Source organism: Mytilus galloprovincialis, chromosome 1, assembly GCF_965363235.1.
Source record: "Mytilus galloprovincialis chromosome 1, xbMytGall1.hap1.1, whole genome shotgun sequence".
Lineage (NCBI taxonomy): Eukaryota > Metazoa > Mollusca > Bivalvia > Mytilida > Mytilidae > Mytilus > Mytilus galloprovincialis.
Genome location: NC_134838.1, coordinates 132093920 through 132121632, shown reverse-complemented (window position 1 = coordinate 132121632; position 27713 = coordinate 132093920). Strand labels below are relative to the sequence as shown.

General features: G+C 33.9%; 1 protein-coding gene and 1 long non-coding RNA gene across 2 annotated transcripts; one reads left to right on the top strand and one right to left on the bottom strand.

Annotated features, from left to right (window-relative positions):
- LOC143060303 (uncharacterized) lies at positions 1-27713 on the top strand. Its single transcript, XR_012974000.1, has 3 exons — positions 1-94; positions 15705-16096; positions 27491-27713. It is a non-coding gene; the product is annotated as an uncharacterized LOC143060303 (long non-coding RNA).
- LOC143057995 (uncharacterized) lies at positions 4370-6009 on the bottom strand. Its single transcript, XM_076231490.1, has one exon. It carries the CDS (start codon positions 5968-5970, stop codon positions 4633-4635), a length of 1338 nt encoding a protein of 445 aa, XP_076087605.1. The 5' UTR covers positions 5971-6009; the 3' UTR covers positions 4370-4632.

The window sequence follows — 27713 nt, the reverse complement described above, 5'->3', positions numbered from 1 at the left end:
GTTTACAAACTGTGAAATCGAAAGTGAAAGTCGTTTTTTGTCTACAGGATAATGACGATCACTGAATAACTTGTTTCGTGTGGTAATATACAATGTAAGTTACATTTAATACTTTAAAAATAATTAAAACTTTTAATACTTAGTTCGTTAAAAAATCACTCGAAATGTCAAATGACCCACCCCATTCACTTTTCCAGGTAAAATAGATGTCTCCGGGTGCGGGAATTTCTCGCTACATTGAAGACCTGTTGGTGACCCTCTGCTGTTGTTTTTTATTTGGTCGGGTTGTTGTCTCTTTGACACATTCCCCATTTCCATTCTCAATTTTATGTAGTCAAATTAATTATCTTCTACATCATATAGACCTCTACAACAAGGTCATAACATCAAAGATTCCTATATATAAATCTTCGTTGACTATGGTAATGTCAGTAATTCGTCAAAAATCATCCATCTGGATACCTGATACCAGATTATGGCTAAACAACAGACACTAAATCAAATGGGAACACTATTTTATTTACAACTCTACACAGGCAAATTTTGTTCACGTGAATTTGTAGCCTTTTCATGTAAATTTGGGGTTTTAATGTAAAATTACAATAATAGGTGAAAAAGCCTTTATGAGACCTCAAAATTGAAAGTATTACCCTTTTCCTTTGTTAAACTATTGTTAATCATTAAAAAATCACCAAACAAATAATCGTGCTTTGGTACTGGCTGTTATCAAAGGGAGACAATTCAATCTCAATCTCAATGTGTTTAATCCCAAGAGATAAATCTTGTTACACGGAGGGGTAGGGTAGTTCATAAACTATAGTCTATTTTCAAAACATCTTCTAGATATTTATTTTGCTTAACGATGTTTTATAATTAATTCCTCACTTTGGGCTCGCAAAGTAAACTTTGATAACAACCTGAATATGTATTTGCTATGTAATCTTTGTGGTTTTGTGAAAAGATAGTTTGTATTGTGTGCGTTGAGGCCATATAGTTGATAGTAAAAAATATGCATGGGAGTTAAAAATGAGATGTGTAAAAAAAAATGTTCATTATTAAAGCAAAAAACCTGACTCTTAATTTTTGCAAAAAGGAAACAAATCAGGTAGTATAATATGATTTGTCACCGAATGATGGATTGTTAATGGGTGCGAGTCATTGTGACACTAATAAGGGGGAGGGGTGAACAGAATTATGGGAACTATGGAATCAGAAGACTAGAAATGAGAATTTGATGGATGAAAGCTTGAGGTAGGGTGATTTTAATCGTGAGAAAAGTGTTGTTAAAACAGAGATAATTCATGTTGATGAAAAAATAGGAGGGCAGAGGAACAGAATACGGAGTGACTAAGGAGCTTGGGGGTGGGGGGAACTGGGAATCAATTCCCCCTGTCCACCAAATAACAGAAAGCCATTAAAGAAATAAGGTGGTGGAAAAGGATCGATTATGCAGGGGATGAAGACCACAGATTGCCATCATTGGTCTAATTTGACAACAGATAAATAAGAAGACGATGGATGCCGAATGTAATAGAGATATCGAAATTAAAAAAAATGAAAACGATATATAATTTATTCAAGTACAATATTTATTATATAGACCAAAAGTAGAAAGGAAGCATTTAATGACTCCAATAATTAAGAACACATCCGACAGAGCACAGCTTCCCATGGTCAGACTGAACGTCAGTTGAAAGTCATCTCAATCATTGAATGTGGTCAACAACTATATAGCTTTAGCCTAGTTAGCTCTGTTTAGTGCCTTTGAGAGCTTTCAGTCGACAATATATTTCCAAACAACATATATAAAATGATTAAAAGTCTTTCAACAAAGGTTATGAATGATAAGCAACGATGCAAATATTGAATTTTAGAACATAGATAATTATCTTTAACAAATGAATTCAAAACAGCAATATTTATTCGATTTAACAAATATGTACTAAATAGTGTCATGTATGATGTAAATCGTTAAATATAGAAACACGCAATTTCTATTTTTAAACAAGGGAAATAATAAGTACCATGATGACAATCTTGTCTTCCAAATGTATTTAAAAACATTTTGTTTTTATAAACAATTACTAATTGAAAAGAAAGAAACACACACACACACACACTGTAGATAACAGTCATGTATTTTAGTTGCAACAACTTTATTATTGATAAACAACTGCCAACTTGTACCAGAAACAAACAATGGTTTAGAACAAACTATACACTAAGAACGACAACTCGACCTTGAATGTTACTCAAATTTGTTGATAATGTAAACAAATATGGATTTATTTGTCTCCAAAAATAAAAATTCTAAAATTGAGTTATCGTCCTTATCGCGCCAGACGACTATTGAAAAGGCTAGAATTTGGCTGTATACACAAATGGACAAAGGAAGATAACTTCATTTCAATAGTTTTAGGTTTAATTTTATATTTACATTGCAAAAATGATACAAAATGAGAGCAACCTTATTGGGCTTATAGTATGGAGAGAATATGATAGACACACATATTTAAATTAATGGGAAATTTATTGAAAGATATATATTGTATTGTTAAAATTTTCGTATAATGGGAAGTCAATGATGAAGTTGTACTGTCATCGTAGTTTATGAACATAACTAATTTCTTTAAATATTGTATGCCCCACCCCTTTAGTCATGGTTCGTTTACTTCATTCAAAGTGTTTGTAAAGTCATGCTAGTACATATGTTAAAATTTGTTATTTGGTTAGTTTAAGGACACCACTAAGGGTTTGTCAATGATATTTGGGAGGCATTGTTTGTCCTTAGCATATCTCATTTCCATTAATAGTCTGTATCCCCTTGAGTCATGGTTCATAGACTTTAACATTTTTGGCGTCAGCGATGTTTACATATCAAAGTGTGTGACAATGCCAGTTTAAGGAAAAAACAAGTTTCTCTGGTGAACCTGCTCCAGTCTCCTTATCCAGATACTCTCCACAGAAGATGGTATCTGGATAAGGAGACTGGAGCAGGTTCACCAGAGAACAAGTTGACAATTGTTTTACATAAAGATTTTGATTAAACTTGAAACATACTGTTACATAAAAATAAAATAAATAGAAGATTTTTTTTTATTAAGATTTTTTTTCACATGCAACGTCATAATAAATTATTGTCAACTTATTTCTATCAAAACTTATGCTTTATCATTGCAACTTTATATAAAATGCAAAATAAAGAAAATTACTAAACCATTAATGAAATTATCTAAGTAATAAATACCATCAACAGTCTGGCATGTTGGAGAACCATTCAGAGCTGGAACTGGTGAGATGGGTTCAACTGTAAACATTTGGTCAGATGTTATGCTGTCTGAAAATAATGTAAAAAGACTTGTTTTATTTAAAGAAGTGAATTGATACTTTATACTCTTCATAATAGAACAAATTATACAATTATTACAATTGTTTCTCTCTTCCCAAATTTGCATATCAATATATAAAACATTTATTTGACAGTACAGTTTACAGATCTGGAATACTTGTAAAATAACATAGTGACTGAAATTTGCTAAACAATCCTTGCTTTCTATAAACCTTCATTATGAACTGATCAGACATAATTTGGCATGTTTGCTATACAATTATAAAAACCATGCATATGGAACTGTTTATAAGTTACTATTTCAAGGCTTAATATATTAAATCAGTTGACAAATTGATTGCACTTCTTAGATTTGTAGAAACTTGAATTTCATGCATAATAATAAAGTCTCATAGGCATTCAGACCAAATCTTCTTAATATCTATGAAACACAATTTCTTAAGTAATTTATAGTATTATGTATAAATCATGTAATATATATACACACCTTGTGAGTGTCTGCTGTTACAGGGTGTCTTGGTGAGAAATCCCTGAAAAAAATCCATAACTTTTAAGATGATAAGGCACAAAGAAAGATAACTCAATTATGTTTTTATACTGCATGCTATTTTGAAAAGAACTATAGACATGTCAAATATCCGTGGAAATTTAATCATTGCAAGTGCCTTTAAGATTGTATCTGTAATAGCTGACTTTTAGGCCTCAAGGAAAACTAAAGTCGCTTTGCTAGGGTTCAGGATATTTATTAATCAGTAACGTAAAACACCCAACTTGTGGAGCAAGGTAGTTACTGTTGTGGCACAAACCAATTCAAACGTACATACTGGTATATCACACAGTGATATTTATATAACAGCTTACAAATGATCAAAAATGTCAAGTCTGTCAATATAATACAATGCTGACTATTCAATATACTTTCAAACTATTTCAATGGCTACTGAACATAAACGTCTGTCCAGTTTGACTCCATTAGTCCTTCTAACTCAAAATGAAGAAACTAAGAACTGAGCGGTAAAACTTTAAACTAACCAATCAAATCCAAGTAATCATGAATAATGTATGGAAACATTTCAGTGTAATAAAAGTTTATATAAGACAGTATGTTTTGAAGTTTTATTTAATATTAACATAATTATACATCTTTATTTTACAATTAAAATATAACAAAATAAAGAGACTACCACATTCTCCCCTGTGTTGGAAAAATGACTTCCACGTCATACGACTCCTCCTCCCTCTGACGAAGAAATGACGTTCTCGGCATTCTAACTGGTATTTTACTATGGTGTTTCTTTCACAATCTCAATGATGGTACGTGTGATGTCATTCTCCATTCCTCTAAACATTCCGTCTTTCAGTTGTCTTGTTAACCATTCTACTTTCTGTAGCCAAGATGATGTTTGTCCAATAGCTTGTTTGGTGATGTAATCTTTCAAATATGCGGGTGGTTTTCTAATTCTTGTTCTTGATGGTAATTCTCTTGGTGGTGTAGGTAATATTCTACGTCGTCTGAGCCTTGCTGGTTGTTGCTGTATGTTATCTTGAGCCGTTGTGTTATCTGTGTCTGCCTCGGTATCACCTGATGTGTCTGGGAGCGTACTGCCATCCTGCTCATCCTGTTTGTCAGAAGTATCACCTCTGTCAATCTGGTCAGTCGCTTCTTGACCTGTTGTCACATCAGCCCCAAGAGGTGGTTCACCAGTGTTTATCTGTACTGGAGGGATAACGTCTTGTCCAAAACCATTCTCTTGACTACCATCAACTAATAACTGATCGTCACCAGCCAAGTTGACGGTTCCTTGTTGCCCATCTACCACAGGTACAGCATCACTGTTGGTGTTACTCTGTGCGTCTTCCTCTGGCAAATAAATCATATAGCCCTGCTGTGACTCCTCGTCCGATTCTATGTCAGTTTCCTCTTTGGTACTGTCGGAGTTCGTCTTCTTTTCCTCAAGGACTGTCTTTATAGGTGGTTTCCTTGGTGCAGGGTTTCTCTTAGGCTCTGTAGCCTTTTCCAAACCGGGCAGATGTCCAATCGGTAGAAGGAGGTTTCTATGCAGTGTTCTTTTGCGTCCTTCTCCATTTTCCTTCTGGACCACATAAACAGGTATGTCTTTGTTAGGCTGTCTAACAATTCTGTATGTGTCCTCTTCCCATTTATCTGCTATCTTATGCTTCCCTTCAAAGGCTACTACTTTAATAAGTACACGATCTCCAGGTTGCAAAATGGCTCCACGGTCTCTTTTATCGTATCCTTCTTTCTGTCGACTTTGTGCTGTCTTTGCTGAACGAGATGCAAGTTTATATGCTTTCTTCAGACGCTCCTTCATTGCTTCGGCATACTTTGTAGATGGTTCCTTAGTACCAGTATCATCAATTCCAAATGCTATGTCCACAGGCAAACGTGGATGTCTACCAAACATCAAGAAGTACGGAGAAAATCCAGTGGTTGTCTGTTTGGTACAGTTGTACGCATGTACAAGTCCAGCTACGTGGGACTTCCAATCTCTCTTCTGTGTAGTCTGTAGAGTTCCAAGCATATTCAACAAGGTACGGTTGAATCTCTCTGTAAGTCCGTTACCCATAGGATGGTAAGGTGTTGTTCGGGACTTTTCCATTCCTGTAATGTTGCAGAGTTCTTTGATGATCTTGCTCTCAAAGTTCGTTCCTGGATCCGAATGAATACGACTAGGCCATCCATAGTGTGCAATGAAGTTGTTGAAAAACGCATCTGCTGTAGTTCGTGCTGTTTGATTCTTTGTAGGAACTGCTAAAGCATATCTGGTGAAGTGGTCTGTGATTACCAAAATGTTTTCATATCCACCTTTTGATCTTTCAAGTTTCAAGTAATCCATGCAAACCAGTTCTAAAGGTTGTGTTGTTTCTATGCTGATAAGTGGAGCTCTATCATTCGGAAGCTGTTTTCGACGAATACATCTTTCGCAGTTGGTAATCCAGTTCTCGATGTCTCTGTTCATACCATACCAGATGAAGCGGTCACGTACCAATGATAAGGTCTTGTCTCTTCCCTGGTGGCCCATATCATCATGTAAAGATGTGAGAACTGTGGATAAGCACTTTTCTGGGAGAACTAGTTGTCTTGAAGTTTCACCATCAGATTCTATCTCTCTGTACAACACTCCGTCTATAATCTTCAGCTTCTCATAGTTGTTAAGGAACCAGTTGTTGAGTGGTGAATAGCTCAGCTGTTGTTTATCTGGTTTGCGATGTTCGTTTGTCCAATATATCCAGTCTTTGATGAATCTGTCTCTGCGTTGTTCGACTTTAACATCAACTAACTTCTGAGATGGTAATGATGGATCCACAGATGCATCTGAAATTATCGATAAGCTCTGGTGATGAGGTTGAGCATGTTGCAGGTTACAGATTGCCTTCACTGACTCTGGTTGGATGGTTTCAGTACATCTAGATAATCCTGGAAGTCTAGATAATCCATCGGCATCTGCATTAGCCTTTCCTGGTCTGTATACAATGTTGAAGTTGTAAGATGACAGAGCTGCTATCCATCTGTGTCCGGTAGCATCTAGTTTAGCTGACGTCAAGACATAGGTGAGTGGGTTGTTGTCCGTTACTACAGTGAAGGTGTTTCCAAATAGGTAGTCATGGAACTTTTCTGTCACTGCCCACTTTAAAGCCAAGAACTCCAGTTTGTGGACAGGGTAATTCTTCTCGGATTTACTCAAACCTCGACTGGCATAAGCAATGACTTTCTTCTTCTCATTCTGTTCCTGGTACAACACAGCACCTAGTCCAAGCATCGATGCATCTGTATGGAGTTCAAAGGGCTTGGAGTACGATGGAAATCCAAGGATCGGATGGCATGTGAGCTTTGACTTCAGTTGTTGAAATGCATCTTCTTGTGATTTTCCCCATATCCATGATGTATTAGCTGGTTGTAGTTTCGTCTTGCGCTTTCTTGTCTTCTTTGGTGGTGGCATAAGGTCAGTAAGCGGTCTGGCAATCTTCGAAAAGTCTTTAATGAACTTCCGGTAATATCCAATGAAACCCAGGAACTGTCTTACCTCGTCTGCAGATGTTGGAGGTGGCCAGTTGACAACTTTCTCTATCTTCGCTGGGTCGGGTTGTACACCATCTCTAGATACTATATGACCAATGTACTTCACCTTTTCCTGGAAAAATGCGCACTTCTTTGGTGAAAGCTTCAGTCCACTCTCTCGTAGTCTCTGTAGAACTCTTTGTAGTCTATCTAGGTGTTCTTCGTAGGTATCAGAGAAGATAATGAGGTCATCAAGGTAGATGAAACAGATGTTCAGGTGTAAGTCTCCAAGGATTTCTTCCATCAAACGTTGATAAGTGGCTGGACTGTTGACAAGTCCGAATGGCAGTCTGTTGAATTCATAAAATCCAAGGGGTCCTACGGTGAACGCTGTCCGTTGTTTATGGGTTTCTTCTAGCTCTACCTGATGATATCCACTCTTCATGTCTAGTACTGTGTAAAAGTTGTTTCCTCCAAGTGCATCAAGTATTTCCTCGCTTCTCGGCAATGCGTAGGCGTCTTTGTTCTGGTTCAATTGACGATAATCTATGCACATGCGCAGCTTTCCGTCCTTCTTGCGGCATAAAACAACGTTCGAAGACCATGGTGAATGAGAGCGGCGGATAATCCCAGCAGCTAATAACTGGTGAAGATGGTCACGTACTTCGTTGATCATGGCTGGAGGAATACGGCGATGTCTCTGCTTAAAAGGTCTTTCATCCATGAGATCAATGCGGTGATGAACTGCTGTACTATGGCCAATGTCTATGTCGCTCTTGCTGAAAACATCTCTGAACTGTTGAATCAAATCTTTCCCTTGCTGCAATTGTACATCTGACAAGTTCGTTGGCATGGTAACTTGATGTGTAGGATCCTCATCTAAATCAGCATCTATCTCTATATCAGCTACGGAAACTGGCTGTATCTCGCATAAGATGGCATTCGGCGAAATAGTAACTGTCCTAGTTGTAACGTTGCTTATGTGAACTGGAATAGTACTGTTGTTTCTGTAACTGTATGACAACAATGTAGGAGCCACATCTAAGTCAGTTGGAATTGCTGCTTTATCAGTTGGTTGTAGCATAGCACATACTGTGTGGTACGGTAACTCGTGATCTGTGTAACCTTGAACAATTACATCTCTGTTTGGAAGAATCTTGATGGTCTTTCCTTCAGCTGATTTTACAAGTCCCAATCTGTTTGACCTCTTCTGAAGTTCCTTCTCTCTCAATAGCAAACATCGAAAGGTAAGGTACCAGTTGGTATGTAGGTTGACATCTTGAAGAAACTTTGTACCAAACCGTAACTTGACATCTTCCATGATTTCCTTTAATATGTTAGTACCAAGTAGTAGTGAAACCTCTCTGTTGTAATTGCTGTCAGGTACAACCAAAAATAAACAAAGGTGACGACTACCAGTTGTTGCTGCTCCTGGTAACTCGATGCTAGCTGTGATGTATCCTAAGTATGGCATATCTTTTCCATCAGCACATTCTATCTTGATAATCAGGTCCAATGGCTGAATAATCTGATCTTGAAGATATCTGTTGTAAAATGTCTCGCTAACTGTACTAACGGTTGATCCTGTATCAAGTAAAGCTGATGTTGTAATGTCGTTGATCTTTACTGAAACTTCATTTGGACTTCCAAGTAAGCCAGGTGATTCTTTAGATGATTGTTGTTGATAAGAGGCATAAGTACGGTCTTCAGCACCAATCTGTTGGAAGTTATATGCCTTGCGAGAGTGATCTAGTATAACTCGACATCCTATAGCTATATGACCTTCATTTCCACATCTGTAGCATATGAAAGGCTTTTTCCTATTGTCAAAAGGTATGCATGGTTCATGTGGTAATTCCTGTTGCTGTGCTATATCATGTTCCTGATCATACCAATACGGCTTTTTCTTTCTACGTGATCGTCTCTTTTTAGGTTGTTGGTTAAATATGTTGAGATCTTCTTCATATCTATCAAGGACGTGTCCAAGTCGTAACAACTCCTGCTTAAAATCCAAACTCGACATACTAATCTAAATAAATGTGAAAGTAAAACTATCAAACAAAAGTCTGAATGTGAATGAAATAATCTGTAATAAATCTAATGTTCTATTCAGAACTTTCAGAATTCAAATAAAGTATTTAAATAAATCAGATATAAATCTGCAAAAGAGAATAAAAATCAGTGCAAAGTGAAAATAATAAATCAATAAAGTATGACTTAATAATAAAATCTGAAACTAAATTCAATAATTAAAGTAAGATCCTGAAATTCAAAAGTAATTATATGAAAATAATCAAAGCATATAATCAATATATCAATAAGAAATGTAAATGTAAGGTAGTTACTGTTGTGGCACAAACCAATTCAAACGTACATACTGGTATATCAGTGATATTTATATAACAGCTTACAAATTATCAAAAATGTCAAGTCTGTCAATATAATACAATGCTGACTATTCAATATACTTTCAAACTATTTCAATGGCTACTGAACATAAACGTCTGTCCAGTTTGACTCCATTAGTCCTTCTAACTCAAAACAAAGAAACTAAGAACTAAGCGGTAAAACTTTAAACTAACCAATCAAATCCAAGTAATCATGAATAATGTATGGAAACATTTCAGTGTAATAAAAGTTTATATAAGACAGTATGTTTTGAAGTTTTATATAATATTAACATAACTATACATCTTTATTTTACAATTAAAATATAACAAAATAAAGAGACTACCACATATCAACAAATTAATATTAATTTTATAATTATTATATCAGGAAGTAAATAAATTTTGTATGGAATTTTTACCGCACTTTATTTTATTTATTTTTTTTCAATGGGGCAAATTTTGACATAAGGGGCATTGCAAAATTGACCACCATAATAAAGCCATGGCAAGAAAACTTCAGCATTTAATTACCATCTTATCCATCGTGAACAACAATTTGTTTTGTAGATGGTGGTTCTTTCAACAATATGAAATAAAGGAATTATATAAATAAAAGGTAACATGAATGTCATACTAAGTAATCGCAAAACACATGAATCTATTTTTAGAACATTGGCGACGTCTGCAGGGAATTTCTTTAAAAGGGATATCCTACTGTCATAGCAGACGACTGCTTTAGTTTTGGGGTTTTCTTTGTAACTTTAATAAAGAAAACAATAAAAACAGACAAATTTAGGCGAAACAAAGGAATGAAAATTCGGTAATATTACTATTTCTCAAATACCAACTTACAGAGGTCTCCATGCCACCGTCTATTCCCTTGAAGGAGGATGTATCTTTCATGGCATTGCTGATGTTTTCCTCTGCCATACTTATGGGTTTTGGTGCTGGTCCTCCCCCTGTTTTATTTCTCTCCTTTCTCTCGTATGTAAACTCTTCCTTGGCATCTCGGCGTAAATTCCTGATTTGGTTTTGACAGTTGAAAGTTTCCTGTAACTGACCCCCAGAGCATTCACCTCATCTGGAATCTTGGCCCACATCTTGTTTTTTGCATCTGCAGTTATGTCAGGGCCAAATTTTCCTCTCAATAACCCTAGCTCCTCCACCACTCTTCTACTGATCAAATTCACTTCCATACTTGTGAAAATAGTCCCTCTAATTCTTGGTAGTTTCTTGTTGGGGGTTTGTTGTTCAGCTATTGTTAAACAGGAAGTGGAAGAATTTTGGGGATTTATGGGAAAATGTTTAATTAATCAGTTGTTAAATTTTTAACAAGTTGTTAGTTAACTTGTAAGAGATGTTGAGTATGTTGAGAAAATTAAGACATGTATAAAAGATACTATTTCTGAGTACTATCTTTCAGGTGACATTCAAAATTGTCTCGATGTTAAACTTACATGTAATGATCAATTATTTTTTGAAATCTTGAAGATGAAGATCAGGACTTTGTCCATTTCTTATAGTATTGAAAAAAATAGAGAGGATAGAGAACATACATCTAAGCTTGAAAAAGAGGTTGAACAATTAGAAAATATTATGAATATGTCACCAAATGTTAATGTTCAAGCTACTTTATATGGGAAAAAACTAGAGCTAGAAAATAAAAGGGAACAAAAGATTGAAGGTTTACTCCTCAGATCAAGAGCAAACTGGCATGAAAATGGAGAAAAATGCTCTGAATACTTTTGCAAATTAGAGAAGAGTAATTTCATTAAAAAGACAATGGCTGAATTGATTGATGACCAAGGTAAACATATTTCTGAACAGTCAAGCATTCTTTTTGAACAACAGAAATTTTATAAAACTCTGTATTCAAGCAGAAGATCTGACAGGGAAGACAACTCTTTTTATAACCATAATGTTAAACTCACACAGGAACAAAGTGATCTGTGTGAGGGTAACTTGACATTTGATGAATGTGCTCTGGCACTGAAACATATGACAAATGGTAAGAGTCCTGGTTCCGATGGATTTACAGTTGATTTTTATAAATTTTTTTGGAGAGATCTCGGTCCATTTGTATATCGATCTTTATATTTTGGGTATGAGCATAGACATTTTTCAAGTTTTCAATATCAGAGTGTCATTACTTGCCTTCCAAAAGATGGAAAAGATAGGAGATATATGAGTAATTGGCGACCCATCAGTTTACTGAATACTGACATTAAAATAGCTTCTGCAGCTATAGCTAACAAACTCAAACCAGTATTGCCATTTATTATAAGTGACACTCAGAATGGGTTATTAAAGATAGGTTCATTGGGGAAAACATTCGCTTATTATATGATCTTATGCACTATCTGGAAGAGCATAATATGACTGGTTTACTGTTACTTGTTGATTTTGAGAAAGCATTTGATTCTGTTGAGTGGGATTTTCTAGTAAAAGCTCTAAAAAGCTTTAATTTCGGACCATCTATATGCAAATGGTTTGAGACTCTCTATTCAGAAGCTAAAAGCTGTGTAATAAATAATGGTAATTTGTCAAGTTTCTTCAATCTTGAGCGAGGCTGTAGGCAAGGTGACCCCCCTATCCCCATATTTATTTAATATAGGTGTTGAATTATTAGCTCTAAAACTAAAATCTACATCTGACATCCATGGTATTCCTATTCACAACAAAGAATTATTGTTGAGCCAGTATGCTGATGACACATTTCTTGTTTTAGATGGAAAGGAAAAATCTTTAGAGGAGACTTTAAAATGTTTTGATTCTTTTAACAGGGTCTCTGGGCTTAAAATGAATGCATCCAAGACCAAAGCTGTTTGGATTGGAACCAAAAAATATTCAGACCATATACTTTGTCCTAATTATAATCTTCAATGGACAAAGTCAAATTTCAAACCTTTGGAAATAGATTTCTCATTAGATTTACAAGCTATGTTAGATATAAATTTCACAAAGAAAATCAAGGAAATGTCATCAATACTTAAGGCTTGGGAACACAGAAAACTTACATTACTTGGTAAAATTACTGTTGTAAAGACTCTGGCATTACCAAAGATAATTCATTTGCTCACAGCTTTACCAAATCTATCCCAGATTAAAATTAAAGAGTTAAATACTCTCTTTTATAACTTAATTTGGAATGGGAAATTAGAACGTATAAAACGCAATACACTAATTGGGGATTTTATGCAGGGAGGTTTGAACATGGTGCATTTGTCATCTTTTAGTACATATCTAAAAATAAGCTGGGTCAGAAGACTTTTGAATTTAGAGGGATCATGGCAGACATTATTACTGTCTGAATAAACCAAATTTGGTGGTGACAGAGTCTTTTCTTTACAAAAAGAAAAACTGCTAGAAATTCATGGCTATGTTAAGAATCCTTTTTGGAAAGATGTTTTATTTTGCTTACATACTGCAAAGCCTTATACTAAGGCTTGTACAAATGATATATTATCGCTAGATATTTTAAATTTTGTGCCACTTTCAGATTACACTATTTATATGCAATGGAAGGACTTTGGTGTACAGTATATAAAAGACCTTGTAAATGGTCAAAACAAAGACTTCTTTACATTTGAAAAGATAAGACATAAGATTCTTACAAATAATTTTCTGAAATATTACAGTCTAATCTCCAATATTCCAAAATTTATTAAGATCACATAAAAGAATATTGTGATTCTCAACAGATTGAAAATGTCAACATCTCTGATGCTTTTTGTACTCAGATTATTAATAATAAGAAACCAAAATTTGTGTATAAGAGTCTTATTGATCATATATTTCAACCTCCCCTTGAAAAATTTCAGAAATGGGAGCAGTTGATAGACTCAGAAATTGAAAATTGGCAAAAATATTTTATGCTACTAAGGAAGTCTTCCAAAGATACCTATTTAAAAAGCTTTCAATACAAAATACTTCACCAAATAATTCCTACAAACTCTTTTTTGTACAAGATAAAGAAGAAAGATTCTAGTTCATGTACTTTTTGTAAACTTGATGACGAAACTATTGTACATTTTTTCTATGATTGTCCAATAACATATCAATTTTGGTCATCATTATTACAGCAAATAAGATTGTATAGCAGGGATTTTGCCATCAGTAAAAAGCAGATATTCCTTGGTTTCTATTCAGAAAGCTTATTCATGAATCTTTTATTTATAGTAGCAAAAAATTATATATATAAATGTAAGTTTAAGGAACTTACTCCTAATATTTTTGGTTTTAAAAATAGAATAAAACAATATCAGTCATATGAATATTATATTGCAAAGAAAAATAATAATGTTGATGTATATGAAAAATTTTGGACCCCATTACAATATATATTTCCACCAAAGAGTATGATATTAATCTGTGAGCAAATTTTTTGATTAGATTTTGTTTATTCTTTGATGCATATAATTGTAAACAATAAAGGGATAGTGAACGCAAGTGGTTCTCATTTCTTTTTTCTATTTACCTCTTTACATTGGTATTTCCTGATATTTATTTATATATTCATAAATTTTTACCCTTTCCGTTTTTTTTTTTTTTTTTGTTTTTTTTTTTTGGCTTTCTCATTTCTTAATTACTTTTAGTGTGTTTTAAAGCTTATCTTAGTTATTTATTTATTTATTTTTATTTTATTTATTTATATTTTTTTCTTGTGAGGGAGGAGTTAAAATTTAATAAAATCATTTAAACATTTATTGCTTTAAAAAAGGGAGGGAAGAGAGAAGAAAGAGAAAAAAGAAATGAAACTACTCTTGATTTATAATCTTTGTTTGATTCCTTAAAATCCAAGACTAAATAATATGTCATTTATGAAGAATTGTTTATTTTTTGTTTGTTAGACATTAGACATTTATGTCGAACCATCTTTATATTTGTTACCCTTATAACTTACATGTATTTATACCGGTATATTATATATATATATTTGTTGAATATTACTAACAACCACTAACTCCTGTATATATAAATATCATTACTAATGTTAACGAGGCCGGGATAAGGTACCGGTAATCGATGTTTTAAACTAACAAATGTAAAGATTGCAATAAAATATATAAACCTTAAAAAAAAAAAAAATAAAAAAAGTTGTTAGTTAACGCAGTCGTTAAATATTTGTGAACATCATAATTTAACACAGAAATTAACTAACAACAATGTTAAAATTTAACGAGTTGTTAGGCTTAACAAGTCGTTAGCTTAACGACACTTTTGAACAACTGGGCCCAGGTAATGAAATAAACTCATCATAGATACATGTACCAGGACTAAATTTTGTATATACGCCAGACGCGCGTTTCGTCTACAAAAGACTCATCAGTGACGCTCGAATCCAAAAAAGTTTAAAAGGCCAAATAAAGTACGAAGTTGAAGAGCATTGAGGACAAAAATTCCTAAAAGTTTTGCCAAATACAGCTAAGGTAATCTTTGCCTGAGTTACAAACTTCACGAAAATTATGATAAAATAAACAATAAAACTTCATATATTTCTACATCTTATTCTGTCTTTTTATATATATAAAAAATATCGATTTTGGTTGAAATGATAGGACATTTTTTTTTTGTGGGAACTCATTTTTTTCCTATGCCAGGAAATACAGCAACTGAGCGTTATAGGTCAAACGTTGACGTCACTCGAATTGTGACGTCATGCCAGGTATGCGATACAGGTTTTGCTATGCGATACTGGTTTAGCCATGCGATACGGGGTATGCGATACAGGATAGGTGATACAGACTGGAAAAAAAACCTTTATTAGATATACAAAATTGCTGTATGTTGTACTAAATATATGATAAAACTAAATAACATGTGTATATCTGAATAGTTTGACAGTATTTCATTCGCGTACCAATGTAACGTCAATGAAAAACATTAGATTGAATATCATATTTGTATTCACAATTTCATATTATTTTTTTTTTTTTCATTTTAGAAAATATTCTCAGATGTTTGATAATTATTATCGCTCGTAATCACGAGAATTGCAGTTGTGCGTTAAAATCCATAAATGTAAAAGAAAAAAGCTTTCATGAACACTGTTTGAAGAAATCATATTAGAACTCTGAAACCGATAGTTGTAAACTTACTTAGTATAGCCTAACGTCATGGCATCTAGACTTACCCAAGAGGAGGAAAACTATGTCAGGATGAGCTTGTTACTAACAGGAATATCACCTCGTGCAGTACGAGCTTTGTTTGATCGTGAATTTGCTCCAGCATGTTTGGATTCCTCAATGAAGAAAGAGTACAACAAACTGAAGGACCTTCAAAAGAAGAGAATTATTAGCCAGTCACAGATGAACCTACTAATCCCTAGATTTCCTGGTAAGTAGAGTAGTTGCCTAGTTACGTCATTTACTTGAATGAAAACTCATGTAAAATTAAATGCTGTTAGTCCGGCGTCTACAAGCATATTTCAGACGAATTGTGCACATCCTGCTACAAGCATGAAATTTGGCATAGACCTTCCTCAACTATTACTCTTTTATTTCAGATAGGGAGGCATTTGAAAAAAATGTCTCACTTCCGGTAAAATCCAAAATGGCGGACCTCATACATAAATCAGCCCAATATCAAAGGCTAGTATTTGAAAAGGTGTTATTATCATGCTACAACCATAATATTTGGTACAAATCTTTGTTTTGTACTACTTTTGGATAAATTATATTGTTTAGATGTCTGCAAAAATCCTACTTCCGGTAAATTCCAACATGGCGGACATTGTACTAAAATAAGCTTATTTTTTAAGGAGGGTAATTGAAATGTGGTTAAACGTATTGCTACTATCATTACATTGTGCAGGAACCTTTCTTTGGTACTTTTAATGGATACAACGTATAAAAAAATCTGTCTTTTAAACCCCTACTTCCGATAATATTCAAAATGGCGGACATAGAAATATCAATTCATTATTTAAATATTCAACTTTTTTACAAAATGTAAAGTAAATGTTGTTTTTTGTGCTGGTCATTAATATTTTGGCTTTAAGTTATCCTCAAAACTCCTAATTCTATTCTGTTGTAAATGTTTACATACAAAGTTGACACTTCCGGTGAAAAATATGGCGTAAATTTCAAAGATGAGTACTCAATCCATTTCTTCGATGTAGAGTTTTGGATAGATTGATTAAAAAACAGGAAGAGGAAAGACTTATTGAGGCTATTCCCATGACTCGGTCTAGTCTTTCTCAGCATGCATAGAAAGCGTGCAATATACCATGGCGGCTATGAATGAGTAACAAGCTTGGAATTGGTTCCTATGCTAACTAGTCCCGACGCTTATGAATGGCGAAGGAACAAATATATGATCCATGGGAACCCTTTTGAACTCTTAGTGAAGCCTCTTCATCTTATCTGGATCTTGTACATTATGGATGTAAGAAACAATACCAGTCTTTGTAAATGTGGAAAATCTGCTCTCCGATTGTGAATAAACATGTATTTGCGGTCTAACGAGTATGCTGATTGGGTATTATGTCCTTACCTCAATAAAATACCTTAAAACTGTAACACGAGTGGATGAATTCTAGGATGCGTATGGTAGTTGTAGCAACAAATGTTCAGGATATTCCATCTTATCCACCACGTTATGTATTTCAAGTTTAGCACTATGTTCACTTTAAGAGGCAGACACTAGAATCATGGTGCATGTGTCTGATGCAGTGAAACACGAACTTAAACGAGTCATGAATCGAACAGTCGTTACTGATGATGCTGTCATTACTGTTTCGCTTCTCCGTGATATTAGTGGTAGACGAACTATGGATTGTGTTTGGGATGGCAAAAAACTTTGAATTAATATCTATCAATGACCTTTCAAATGAACTAGGCAATGAGTAATCACACACACTTATTGTGATACATGCCTTTACCAGTGGTGATACAGTTCTATCTTTGCTTGAAAAGAAAAAAAGACTGCATGTGAGACATTGATGGCATTTGAAAATGTGACTTTAACATAAAGAACAATGATTGATCAACCTAAATCACCGGGATTTTACTATAAGATCGCACCACACAAATTTAACAGATTGGGTTAACATGGTTAACGAAGCAAGAAAATAACTATTTGCGAAAAAGGGAAGGCTAATTGAGGCTATACCCTCAACTTGATCTAGTCTTTTCCAGCATGTAAAACGTACAATATACTAAGGGAGGTATTATGGGGACAAGCTTGGAATTGGCTCTTATGCTATCCAGTCCAGGCGCTAATGGATGGCAAAGGGACAAAGAGGATCCCTTTTTAAAAAAATTTCTTTCTGAGGCCTCATCATTTTGTCAGAAGCTTGTACATGTTGATGTAAGAAAGGATGATGTGAAAAATCGTGTCTCCCGTAGACTGCCTTGTGTGCATGAGGCGGTGATCGTGAATGAACATGTATTTTTGGCCGAATTGTAGTAGCAGTTTTAAAAATGTTTTAGTAATTAAGTAATTTTATTTAGTTTTAATCAATCTATCCAAAATCTACATCGAAGATATGGATTGAGGACTCATCTTTGAAATTTACGCCAGATTTTTTTTTTTACCGGAAGTGATATCTTTGTATTTAAACATTTACAGCAGAATAGAATAAGTGGTTTTGAGGATAACTTAAAGTCAGCAGAATAAACAACATTTTCTTTACATTTTAAAAAAAGTTGAATATTTTAAAAAAAGAAATTGATATTTCTATGTCCGCCATTGTGGATATTACCGGAAGTAAGGGTTTTAAAGAAATATGTTTTATACATTGTATCCATGAGTAGCACCAAAGAAATGGTTCCTGCACAATGTAATGATAGTAGCAATATGTTTAAACATATTTCAATTACCCTCCCTATAAAATAAGCTTATTTTAGTACAATGTCCGCCATATTAGATTTTACCGGATGTAGGGTTTTTCAAGACATCTAATCTATATAATATATCCAAAAGTAGTAAATAACTAAGGTTTGTACCAAATATTATGATAGTAGCATGATTATAACACCTTTTCACATATAGTGCGGTGACTGAGGGCAATTTTTTGGAATTTAATCTCCCCACCGAACACACACCTACATAATATATCATTGGAAAGAGGAAATCGTGTACTATAATAATATGCCTGTCGTCAGGACTTGATATGGTCACATTTTTTTTTTAATTGAGGTCAAAGGTCATATGTAAAAATCTGTGAAAGTTTGGGAGGGTTTCAATTTTGACATTTTTTTCTATTTCTAAACTCTACCTATATACAAATGATACTTTTTTGGCTTTAGTAATGTTTGTTTTTATACATAAACGATAATCATTGAGATTTTTTTTTATCAAAAAAATCCTAAAACGACGTTTTATAACCAAAACTTCAAAAATCAAGTTTTCAACCTATAAAATGTTTAGAGCACCTTAACCTTATGAAAAATATCAATTTCAGGTAAAAATCAAGTGTCATGCAAGACAATACTTTAAAATTATTTTTTAAGCTATCATAGTGGGTGAGTCATCAAACCAAAGCCATAGAACACTACAGTCAAATATGACCTCAAATTGAATTTGAGGATACTTCAGTTTTTTTTATAGACTACTCGTTGCTTTTTTTTTCACAATTATTACTGCTACCATAGTATTATCTTTTGTTGTGTATTTGTTACTCTGGTTCATATCTATTACATTATAGGTTTTGTAACTATATCCCCCCTTTTTTCCCTTGCAACGTACCCCAAACTTCAAAAGTATTCCATATAAAAAAGAAGATGTGATATGATTGCAAATGAGACAACTCTCCAAATGAGACGAAATGGGACATAAAACAATTATAGGTCCCGTACGGGCTTCAACAATGAGTAAAATTCATACTGCATAGTCTTCAATTCCCGAAATGAATAATATAAAACAAACAAAAAATCTAACGTCCTGATTAATGTACAAAATAAATAAGAAACAAATATAGTATATAGAAACAAACGACAAACACTGCATTACCGTCTCGTGACTTGAAACAGACCCGTGTGTACCAGTGCAACAAGCTTCATACCAAATCAACCGTTATCTCCATCATCTTCATTTTCACCAACCGTCACAAGACGTGTTTTAATATTTCTACACATTTCACTCATGGCCACAGGTCTGCACATGAAAGGTTCTGCTCAAAGCAAACACGTTATTTTGAGTTTTTCTTTACAAGTACAGACAATGTATTGTAGGAAGTCCGAAGACCTTTGTTTCTAAAAAAAATACCATCTTCAAACCATTCCTATCAATTCATCCAAGATTTTAAAAGAGATCTAAAAGGGGGTTTATGAAGGTGTGATGACATCCATATGCTTGTCTGCAAAGATGCTGGGGAAATATTATACGAGACGTACACACTATCTTGAATTCGCTCAATTAATTTCCATGGTTGGCAACACATTAAATAGCGTCGCATTTTACTTTAAGTAGCATAAAATCCATTGGCATTCAATGTTTCAACAAGGTGTTTTGAACCAAACTCATGGTACATTTGTAAAGCCAATCCTAAATGAAAAGGAGTAAAACAAATACGATTGCCTCAACAACTGCTTAGCATTTCCACAATTTCTCTGGTGCCATTTCCTGAGAATAGTCTTGGCTGTATGCATTTTCATTGAGTAACCATAGAATGAATTGTAATAAATACGAAGGCATTGGCTGAATTAAGAAGGAAGAGACAATTCATCCGAAGTTGGGTAGTCTTGTTTAGAGTTTCGATGTCTTGTCTAAGTAAACTTGCAGCGAAATGAAATATCTGTCCGTTATTTGTGTCTATTACAGTTGACATTGAGATTTTGAGGTCAGTTTTCAATTGACTAGAAGCTTATATGGCATCTTAAATAGTTATTTTGCTACTAAATATTATGTTATATTTGCCTTGAACTTGTTGAAGTTGTTTGACAACTGAATTTCTATAGAAATAAATTAGTTTAGACTGCAATTTACATGTAGAATATTTTAAATTAGAATCAACCGGAAGAAATGATCTATATTTATCGAGTAACGGTGTGATGAGGAATGACAATTAAATCGTTGTCAATAGCCAAAATAAAATTACTAAAAGCAGTAAAGTGTTTTGAGATATCTGCTTCCACGGGTTTGGATTTTTTTTTAACGTTTTTAGCAAATAATTTGTAATGCAACCAAAATGGCAGAGTGGTTGAAGTTTAAAAGATGGACGGGAAACTATTTCAACTTTAACTTTATTTGACACGGATAAAACATTTTTAATACGCTCTTCTGATTCAAACGAGTAATTTTTTATCTTTCTAAAATGTTTTGTTGCAACAAAATATACAAGCGCTCCAGTTGAACGACTGCATTCTAGAACGTGTACAAATACCCGAAACTGAGGGACAACAGTCAGATAATTGTATATCGTCATTAAATATTAGAATAGAAGCTTCCTCGCTAAAAAAGGGGGAACAAATATGTTTACTTGTGTAAGTTTTGTAGCATGAACGATGATAAACTGCCTGCACGGAGTTCTTCAAATTAACAGCTATTGCATGAAACAGCTTTCAAGATGTTCACCTCATCCAATCTGTTATGCAATGCAGATACAAAAATCGACTTCCCTAAACTGGTATATTTAATGGAGCAAGTTGCAAAGGACTTGACATATCACGAAATATTTACTGAAACTATCCGTCAATTATTTTGATTTTACAATAAGACTTGTCTGACAAAGTATATTTGTTTTAAAACGAAAGAACATAGAATATAAATATATACAAACAAAGTATGTGGCATATATCAGTGCACTTTAATTGAAAATATGTGTATTTATCCTGCAATTGAGTGTCCTATTATACAGATACAACTCTACAGATATCGCTATGCTGTATCTGTATACTATACAGATATCGCTTTAAAGCTCCGCCTACAGCCGGACTGAGTATTGTTTGAACCTGTGTGACCTCAGAATGTGTATTCCAGTTGCATTCCAATGACGAGGACAATTGTCGATTTCAAAACTTGAATGTGTATGGTTGTGTTACAAAATCAACCATGTCAATTTCAGCATGCATGTTTAGTGAATTTCAAGTCTGAAGCGTAGGACAACTCGTACACTTCTGTTTCAAATTTGACAATGTTTTGTTATTTGTTTTTACTGTTGAAATTAGTTGTTATGTTAAAATAGATAATTATTCACCTTGAGCGATGTCTTATTGTTGACCATTCGAGATTCTTTTTTGCGAACCCGTCTTCAGCGTAATGTGTGATTTGATATTACTACGCGGGCCTCAAGGGATTACAAATCGAAAATAAATGCTAAATATGTTAGTTTTTGTGTCTTTCAAAACACAAACAATATACAGAATTAATTGCAGGATAAAGACAATAACTGTTTAGTGTCTTTAAATATCAGCTGTATTTGTACTCGGCTCGAAACAGGTGTAGTAGCTCGCTAAAAGCTCGCATGCCATACACCTTGTTTCCTAGCCTCGTACAAATACAGCTGATATTTAAAGACACTAAACAGTTATTGTCTATATAATAGCGAAAAAGGTAGTAATTTCATATATCATTTGAGAGCAAATTATTGACTAATACACAAAATGTGACGGAAGGCAAGTGATTGAGTTCCGTGTTGAAATTGAAGATTTTTACTCCATTCTTTTTCCATTGATTTCTTAAGTTTTTTTTTCATATTTTGGTTCCGAAATTTTTATCACTAATTAGTTTTATTAAATATTACATGCTTAAAATATTATGGGATAATTTTTATTACTACTATGAAGAGGAAACTAAAGTTTGAGTCTGAATTTGCAATTAAAATTACCTCAATTTTAAATAGTCTAAACTTCGCAAATTTAAAGATTAGAAGAAAATAAAATACTGAATGGAATATTTTGACATATAGAAATAGCTTCAGGAAAAACTATTTCAATTAAATGTAAGCACACATACACATTTTTTTCATTTTGAAAAAGGGGGGTTGAAACTCTCCAATACACTACCAGTCATTAAAACGACTTTTTAGATAAAAGTGACCGTACGAAATTCTGACGACAGGGCAAAAACTAAAGAAGACATATTTGTCTTTAAGTTAAGACCATTTTTAGCCGTGTGTTATTTGGGGAGATTAAACTCGCGATCTAGACGACTTTTTACACTTCTGTCACCGCACTAATACTAACCTTCGATATTGGGCTGATTTAAGTATGAAGTCCGCCATTTTGGATTTTACCGGAAGTGCGACATTTTTTTCAAATGCCTCCCTATCTGAAATAAAAGAGATATATATGAGGAAGGTCTATGCCAAATTTCATGCTTGTAGCAGGATGTGCACAATTTTTCACAAAGCCGCCGTACTATCTAGATATGCATTACAACAATCAATGTATTTTGATTGACGTATGACGCCGAAATATCTTAAAATGCACCAGATAAGCACCAAATAAGCACCAGAAATGCAATAATTTTGATGCAAAAATATTTAAAAATCAAAAATCTTGTAACAAAATATCAAAGAGCCGATAAAACCAATCAGGGCAAAAAGCAAAGCCAACCCCGGACAAGGAAGCAGAGCTATGCAGCGTGTAATAAAGATACCCAAAGAAAACCGGAATTAATAGTAAAAGAAAAAAATATGATCCTGTTTTTTGTAAGTAGACAATTTAACGATTGAGTCTTCAACTTAAGAAAAGAACTGAAACTGGGGAAGGGACTATTTAAAAAAAAATGCTGACTTCAAAACCATAAGAAATAGTTTTACCTGAGTAGAAAATAATACTCTTTATACCAAATCGCCTTTATTAAAGAAATTTGAAAATGCTTAAAACAATAAGTTCTTTTAAAGTCAGGAGCGTCAGGCCTTTGTTAGGCCGTGTTCACATTGACCTTAACTCGGTGTTGTGTAAGTGTAACTCACACGTAAACTAAACACAAGCACGTTCCCATTGATAAAACTCAATGTTTACATGTAGTTTAATCATGTTTTTTTCTACATGAAGTCTCTAGTCAATGTAGGCCTTGTGTAGATTAAGTGTACACAAAACTAGGCATTTAGAACATTAATTTTACCATGTATATTTAGGGAAGAATTGATTTTTTAAATAAAACTGATATTTATAACAGTTATTAATAAAGTTCTGTACAGAAATATTTATCTAAACTTGATATATAATTATTTGTTTTAAAAAAAAAATTAACGCAGATTTATTAACCCCTTATCAAGACTCAAAGCATCATCATTGCCGAACACATAATTCATTTGAAAAGGTCTTCATGAATCGACTTGACGTACACAGAGATATTTGCCACTGGATTTTACTCAAAAAGAATTCACTCATAACTGCATTACTAAAACAAAGTGTGAGGTAAATTTTATTGTTTGTCTAGTATCTCAGATCCATTAAAATACACTTAGAAAATAAAAATAAAAAAAACAAAAAAACAATACCTCTCCCTTTGTCAAATATTCTTGGAATTGCGAAGAAGAAATAACATTTGAAAGAATCAGAAAAGATATAAATGTAGTGATCCTTAACATCGCAATCCTTTTTTTTTCGTCTGTAAGAACGCTGCTGCGGCCGACGTTTTCTGGCCTTCTTTTACTTTAAGGGTCCCTATACTTTAGAGTTAGAGTTAAGTCATGGTTATGGTTAGATTAGTGGATGTTCTAGGTAAGGGTTAGGTTTTACGGTTAAGGCTAGGTTTGGGGTTAGGGATAGTTTAGTATAGCTTTATATGGGTTGGGACCCCTGAGGTGAAGGAAGGCCCGTTTTCAAATGTGTAAACGACGCATCTTTAGTATCTTTAAACTACTGCAAATCATAAAATTGGCTTTCATAAAGGAGCAACCATTCAACTTCAAAAAGGTTTATTTTGCGCGAACGTTTTTATTCAGTTTTTTTTCGATGCTAGCAATCAAATATTTTTTTTCAATATTTTACACTATAATGTATGGAATAACTCTGGATTCATAATATTTTTTTTTTTTATCAAATTGAGGATCAGACTATTTTTCATGGAAAAATCCTGCGACCCCCCTCCCTCCCCCTCCTTTTCAAAGTCAAATGGTCGTTCCAAAACTGCTAAAAAAATTGCCCAAAAAATCTTATGTACAGGTAATTAAACAAGGTGTATAATAATAGATGTGAACAAATTTAATGTGAAACCAGTGTACATTACAGTTAACTAATTGTAAACATTTTTACTGTACATGGCGTATGTTGTGAACACGGCCTAGGTCTTGTATATATTTTTTTATTTGTATAATATAGTATGACGTTTATTATTACTGGACTAGTTCGCATAATTGTTTAGGAGGCAGCTGCAGCACGACTCTGGGTGCGGGATTTTTTTTCGCTATATTGAAAGCTCATTGGTAGCCTTGAACTTTTTTCTGCTCTTTGGTCGGGTTGTTGTCTCTTTGACATATTCCCCATTTCAATTCTCAATTATATTTTTTACCACATGTACTAGTTGACTCTCTAGCCTAACTTTGTTCCAATTCAACGAAAATGAGATAAAAATACTTATCACATTGTATCAATATCTTCCTTTGTTAAACATCGAATAGATTGAGTTCCATGTCATCCCTGCTGAAGTGACAGCGTATTCTATTAGCGTATCTCATGCGCGATATTCTAATATTCACTGGGATTAATCCGATGTCGGTAACTGTCCAAAAATGGCTAATGCAGATCTGTTGATAATAATTCTTGAAAGGGAGCAACCCATGTACAGTACCGTATCTCGTGCAGAGGGTTCTGTTTAATGATGAAATAAACCTTTTCAAATTAAGATATCCTGAAGATAAATTAAAAAATGTAAATTGATGTCCATAATTGATTTTTTCTTTGGCTGAAACTGATAGTGTCGATGCCAGTCAATGATATCATTCCAATAATCTACGGTTCGAATACCATTTTCCATTTACAAATATGTATCACCCGATGAAGAGTTGTCTCAATGGCACTCGTATCAAATCTTCATATTTTTATAGTGATTTTTATATGTCATTACCATTACTTAAGACACAAAAAAGAATATCAAAATTGACAGATGCCATGAAGCTATTAACTGAACTTCGAAGTCTCCACTTACATATGTTGTAAGTCTCAAGAAAAATGTAAAATCACAAAATTACTCCGAGGAAAATTCAAAACGGAATGTCCCTAATCAAATGTCAAAATCAGAAGCACAAACACTTCAAGTCAAACGAAAAGATACAAAGGCTGTATACATGCATCTTAAAACATAAAAGATTGATTGATTGTTGGTTGTTAAAAGTCCAAAGAAAAGAGAGACAAACCCAATTGTGAAGAGCAGATTAATTATCTGCTACAGCTAATTAAAGCAAATACGTTTTATATAAAAAAAAAAAACTAAAAAAAAAAAGACATCAATATTATAACAGGAAACCGATAAGTCGATTATCGTTTAATTATTCGATACTTGGTACTTAAATTTGGGCAAGGATTTTGTAAGATTAAAACCAGCTCATTGTGTCAGTCTAGTACTAAGCATGTTGTTGCCCTAATATGTATTTAAAATGGCTTTTGGCGACATATAGAAGTCGTCTTGTCTATTTGCAGGTCTGTCATTCTGTCTGTTCATTCTACGTTGTGTCTGACGCATAACAATTGTAAAATTGAATAAAATTAAATTTAATAAAATTATATCAAACTTGGTATGCAGATGCATCATCGGAGGCATGTCATTAAACAACGTCACATAACTCAAGTTGACTGAATTTACCCTTTGATCCCCTATAATAGTAAATCATGGTCCAAATAGCAAGAGCATTTTGTAGAGCATCCACACTTAGCTAAAAAGTGTAAAATATAGAGTTGGTAAAGTCAGTATTTTAAGAAACTGGAAATCAAATTCTTTCCATTTGCATACGGTGTATGTATCTCCAAAATAATACGATAATCCCGTGCTTGCATTTCCTATCATAATTTTCTTGATAGAGGGTTGCTGCTCACAACGAAGCTATTAAATCAAGAGTTCCAAATGGTGAAGTTGAATCATCTCTTCGTAAATTTTATGGACGCCATCACGAGTTGGTTGACCGTTATGGAATAACCGTTTCACAAATGATATCAGATATGTTCCTTACGTCGTAACTACAATCCCCTTCCCTTGACCTACCGAATTAGACTATTTACCGGATTTGATATCGCATAAACAACACGACTAGTGCCATATGTGGAGCAGGATCTGCTTACCCTTCCGGAGCACCTGAGACACCCCTAGTTTTTGGTGGGGTTCGTGTTGTTTATTCTTTAGTTTTCTATGTTGTGTCATGTGTACTATTGTTTGTCTGTTTGTCCTTTTCATATTTAGCCATGGCGTTGTCAGTTTATTTTCGATTTATGAGTTTGACTGTCCCTCTGGTATCTTTCGTCCCTCTTTTCATCAACAACGTTGTTATCCTCTTACAGGTGATGTTTTTTTCTCGGTTTTTTGTATGTGACCCGGATTTGTTTGGCTTAATCGATTAAGGACTTTCAAACAGCAGTATACCACTGTTGCCTTTATATATATGTAGTTGTAGGCTATTAAGAGATCATTGGGATTTTTTTTTGACAGGAAGAGGAAGGTTGTATAAGAGCCTCTATAGAATGTAGATCGTAAATGACAGCAATGATCAGTGAATAGAGTAAAAATGATACTTTAATTCACAGCAACTAAAATGCATGTATAGAGTGGTATTATTCAGACGATGCAGATAACACTTTGTTTTAATTGTGTCCAGTGTTTAAGGATTTGACGATCTTTTATTTATAGCTGTACCTGATTCTAAAAAATTTGACGTAACTCTTATGATAACGTTACTTAGAAACCTGACCAACTTGACTCCTCCACGTGGTGGATATGACTGCCTACCGCCGGTTGCTACCGAAGTTACACCTCCTTCAGATTTGGCCAGAATAAAACATTACAGAAACATCTTGGCTCACCTGGATGAGGGGAAAATAGACCCTGCTATGTTCACCACAGCATGGGAAGA

Excerpts from the sequence above, each read along its gene's own strand:
- LOC143057995 (XM_076231490.1), bottom strand. The coding sequence starts at position 5,970 with ATGGAAAAGTCCCGAACAACACCTTACCATCCTATGGGTAACGGACTT.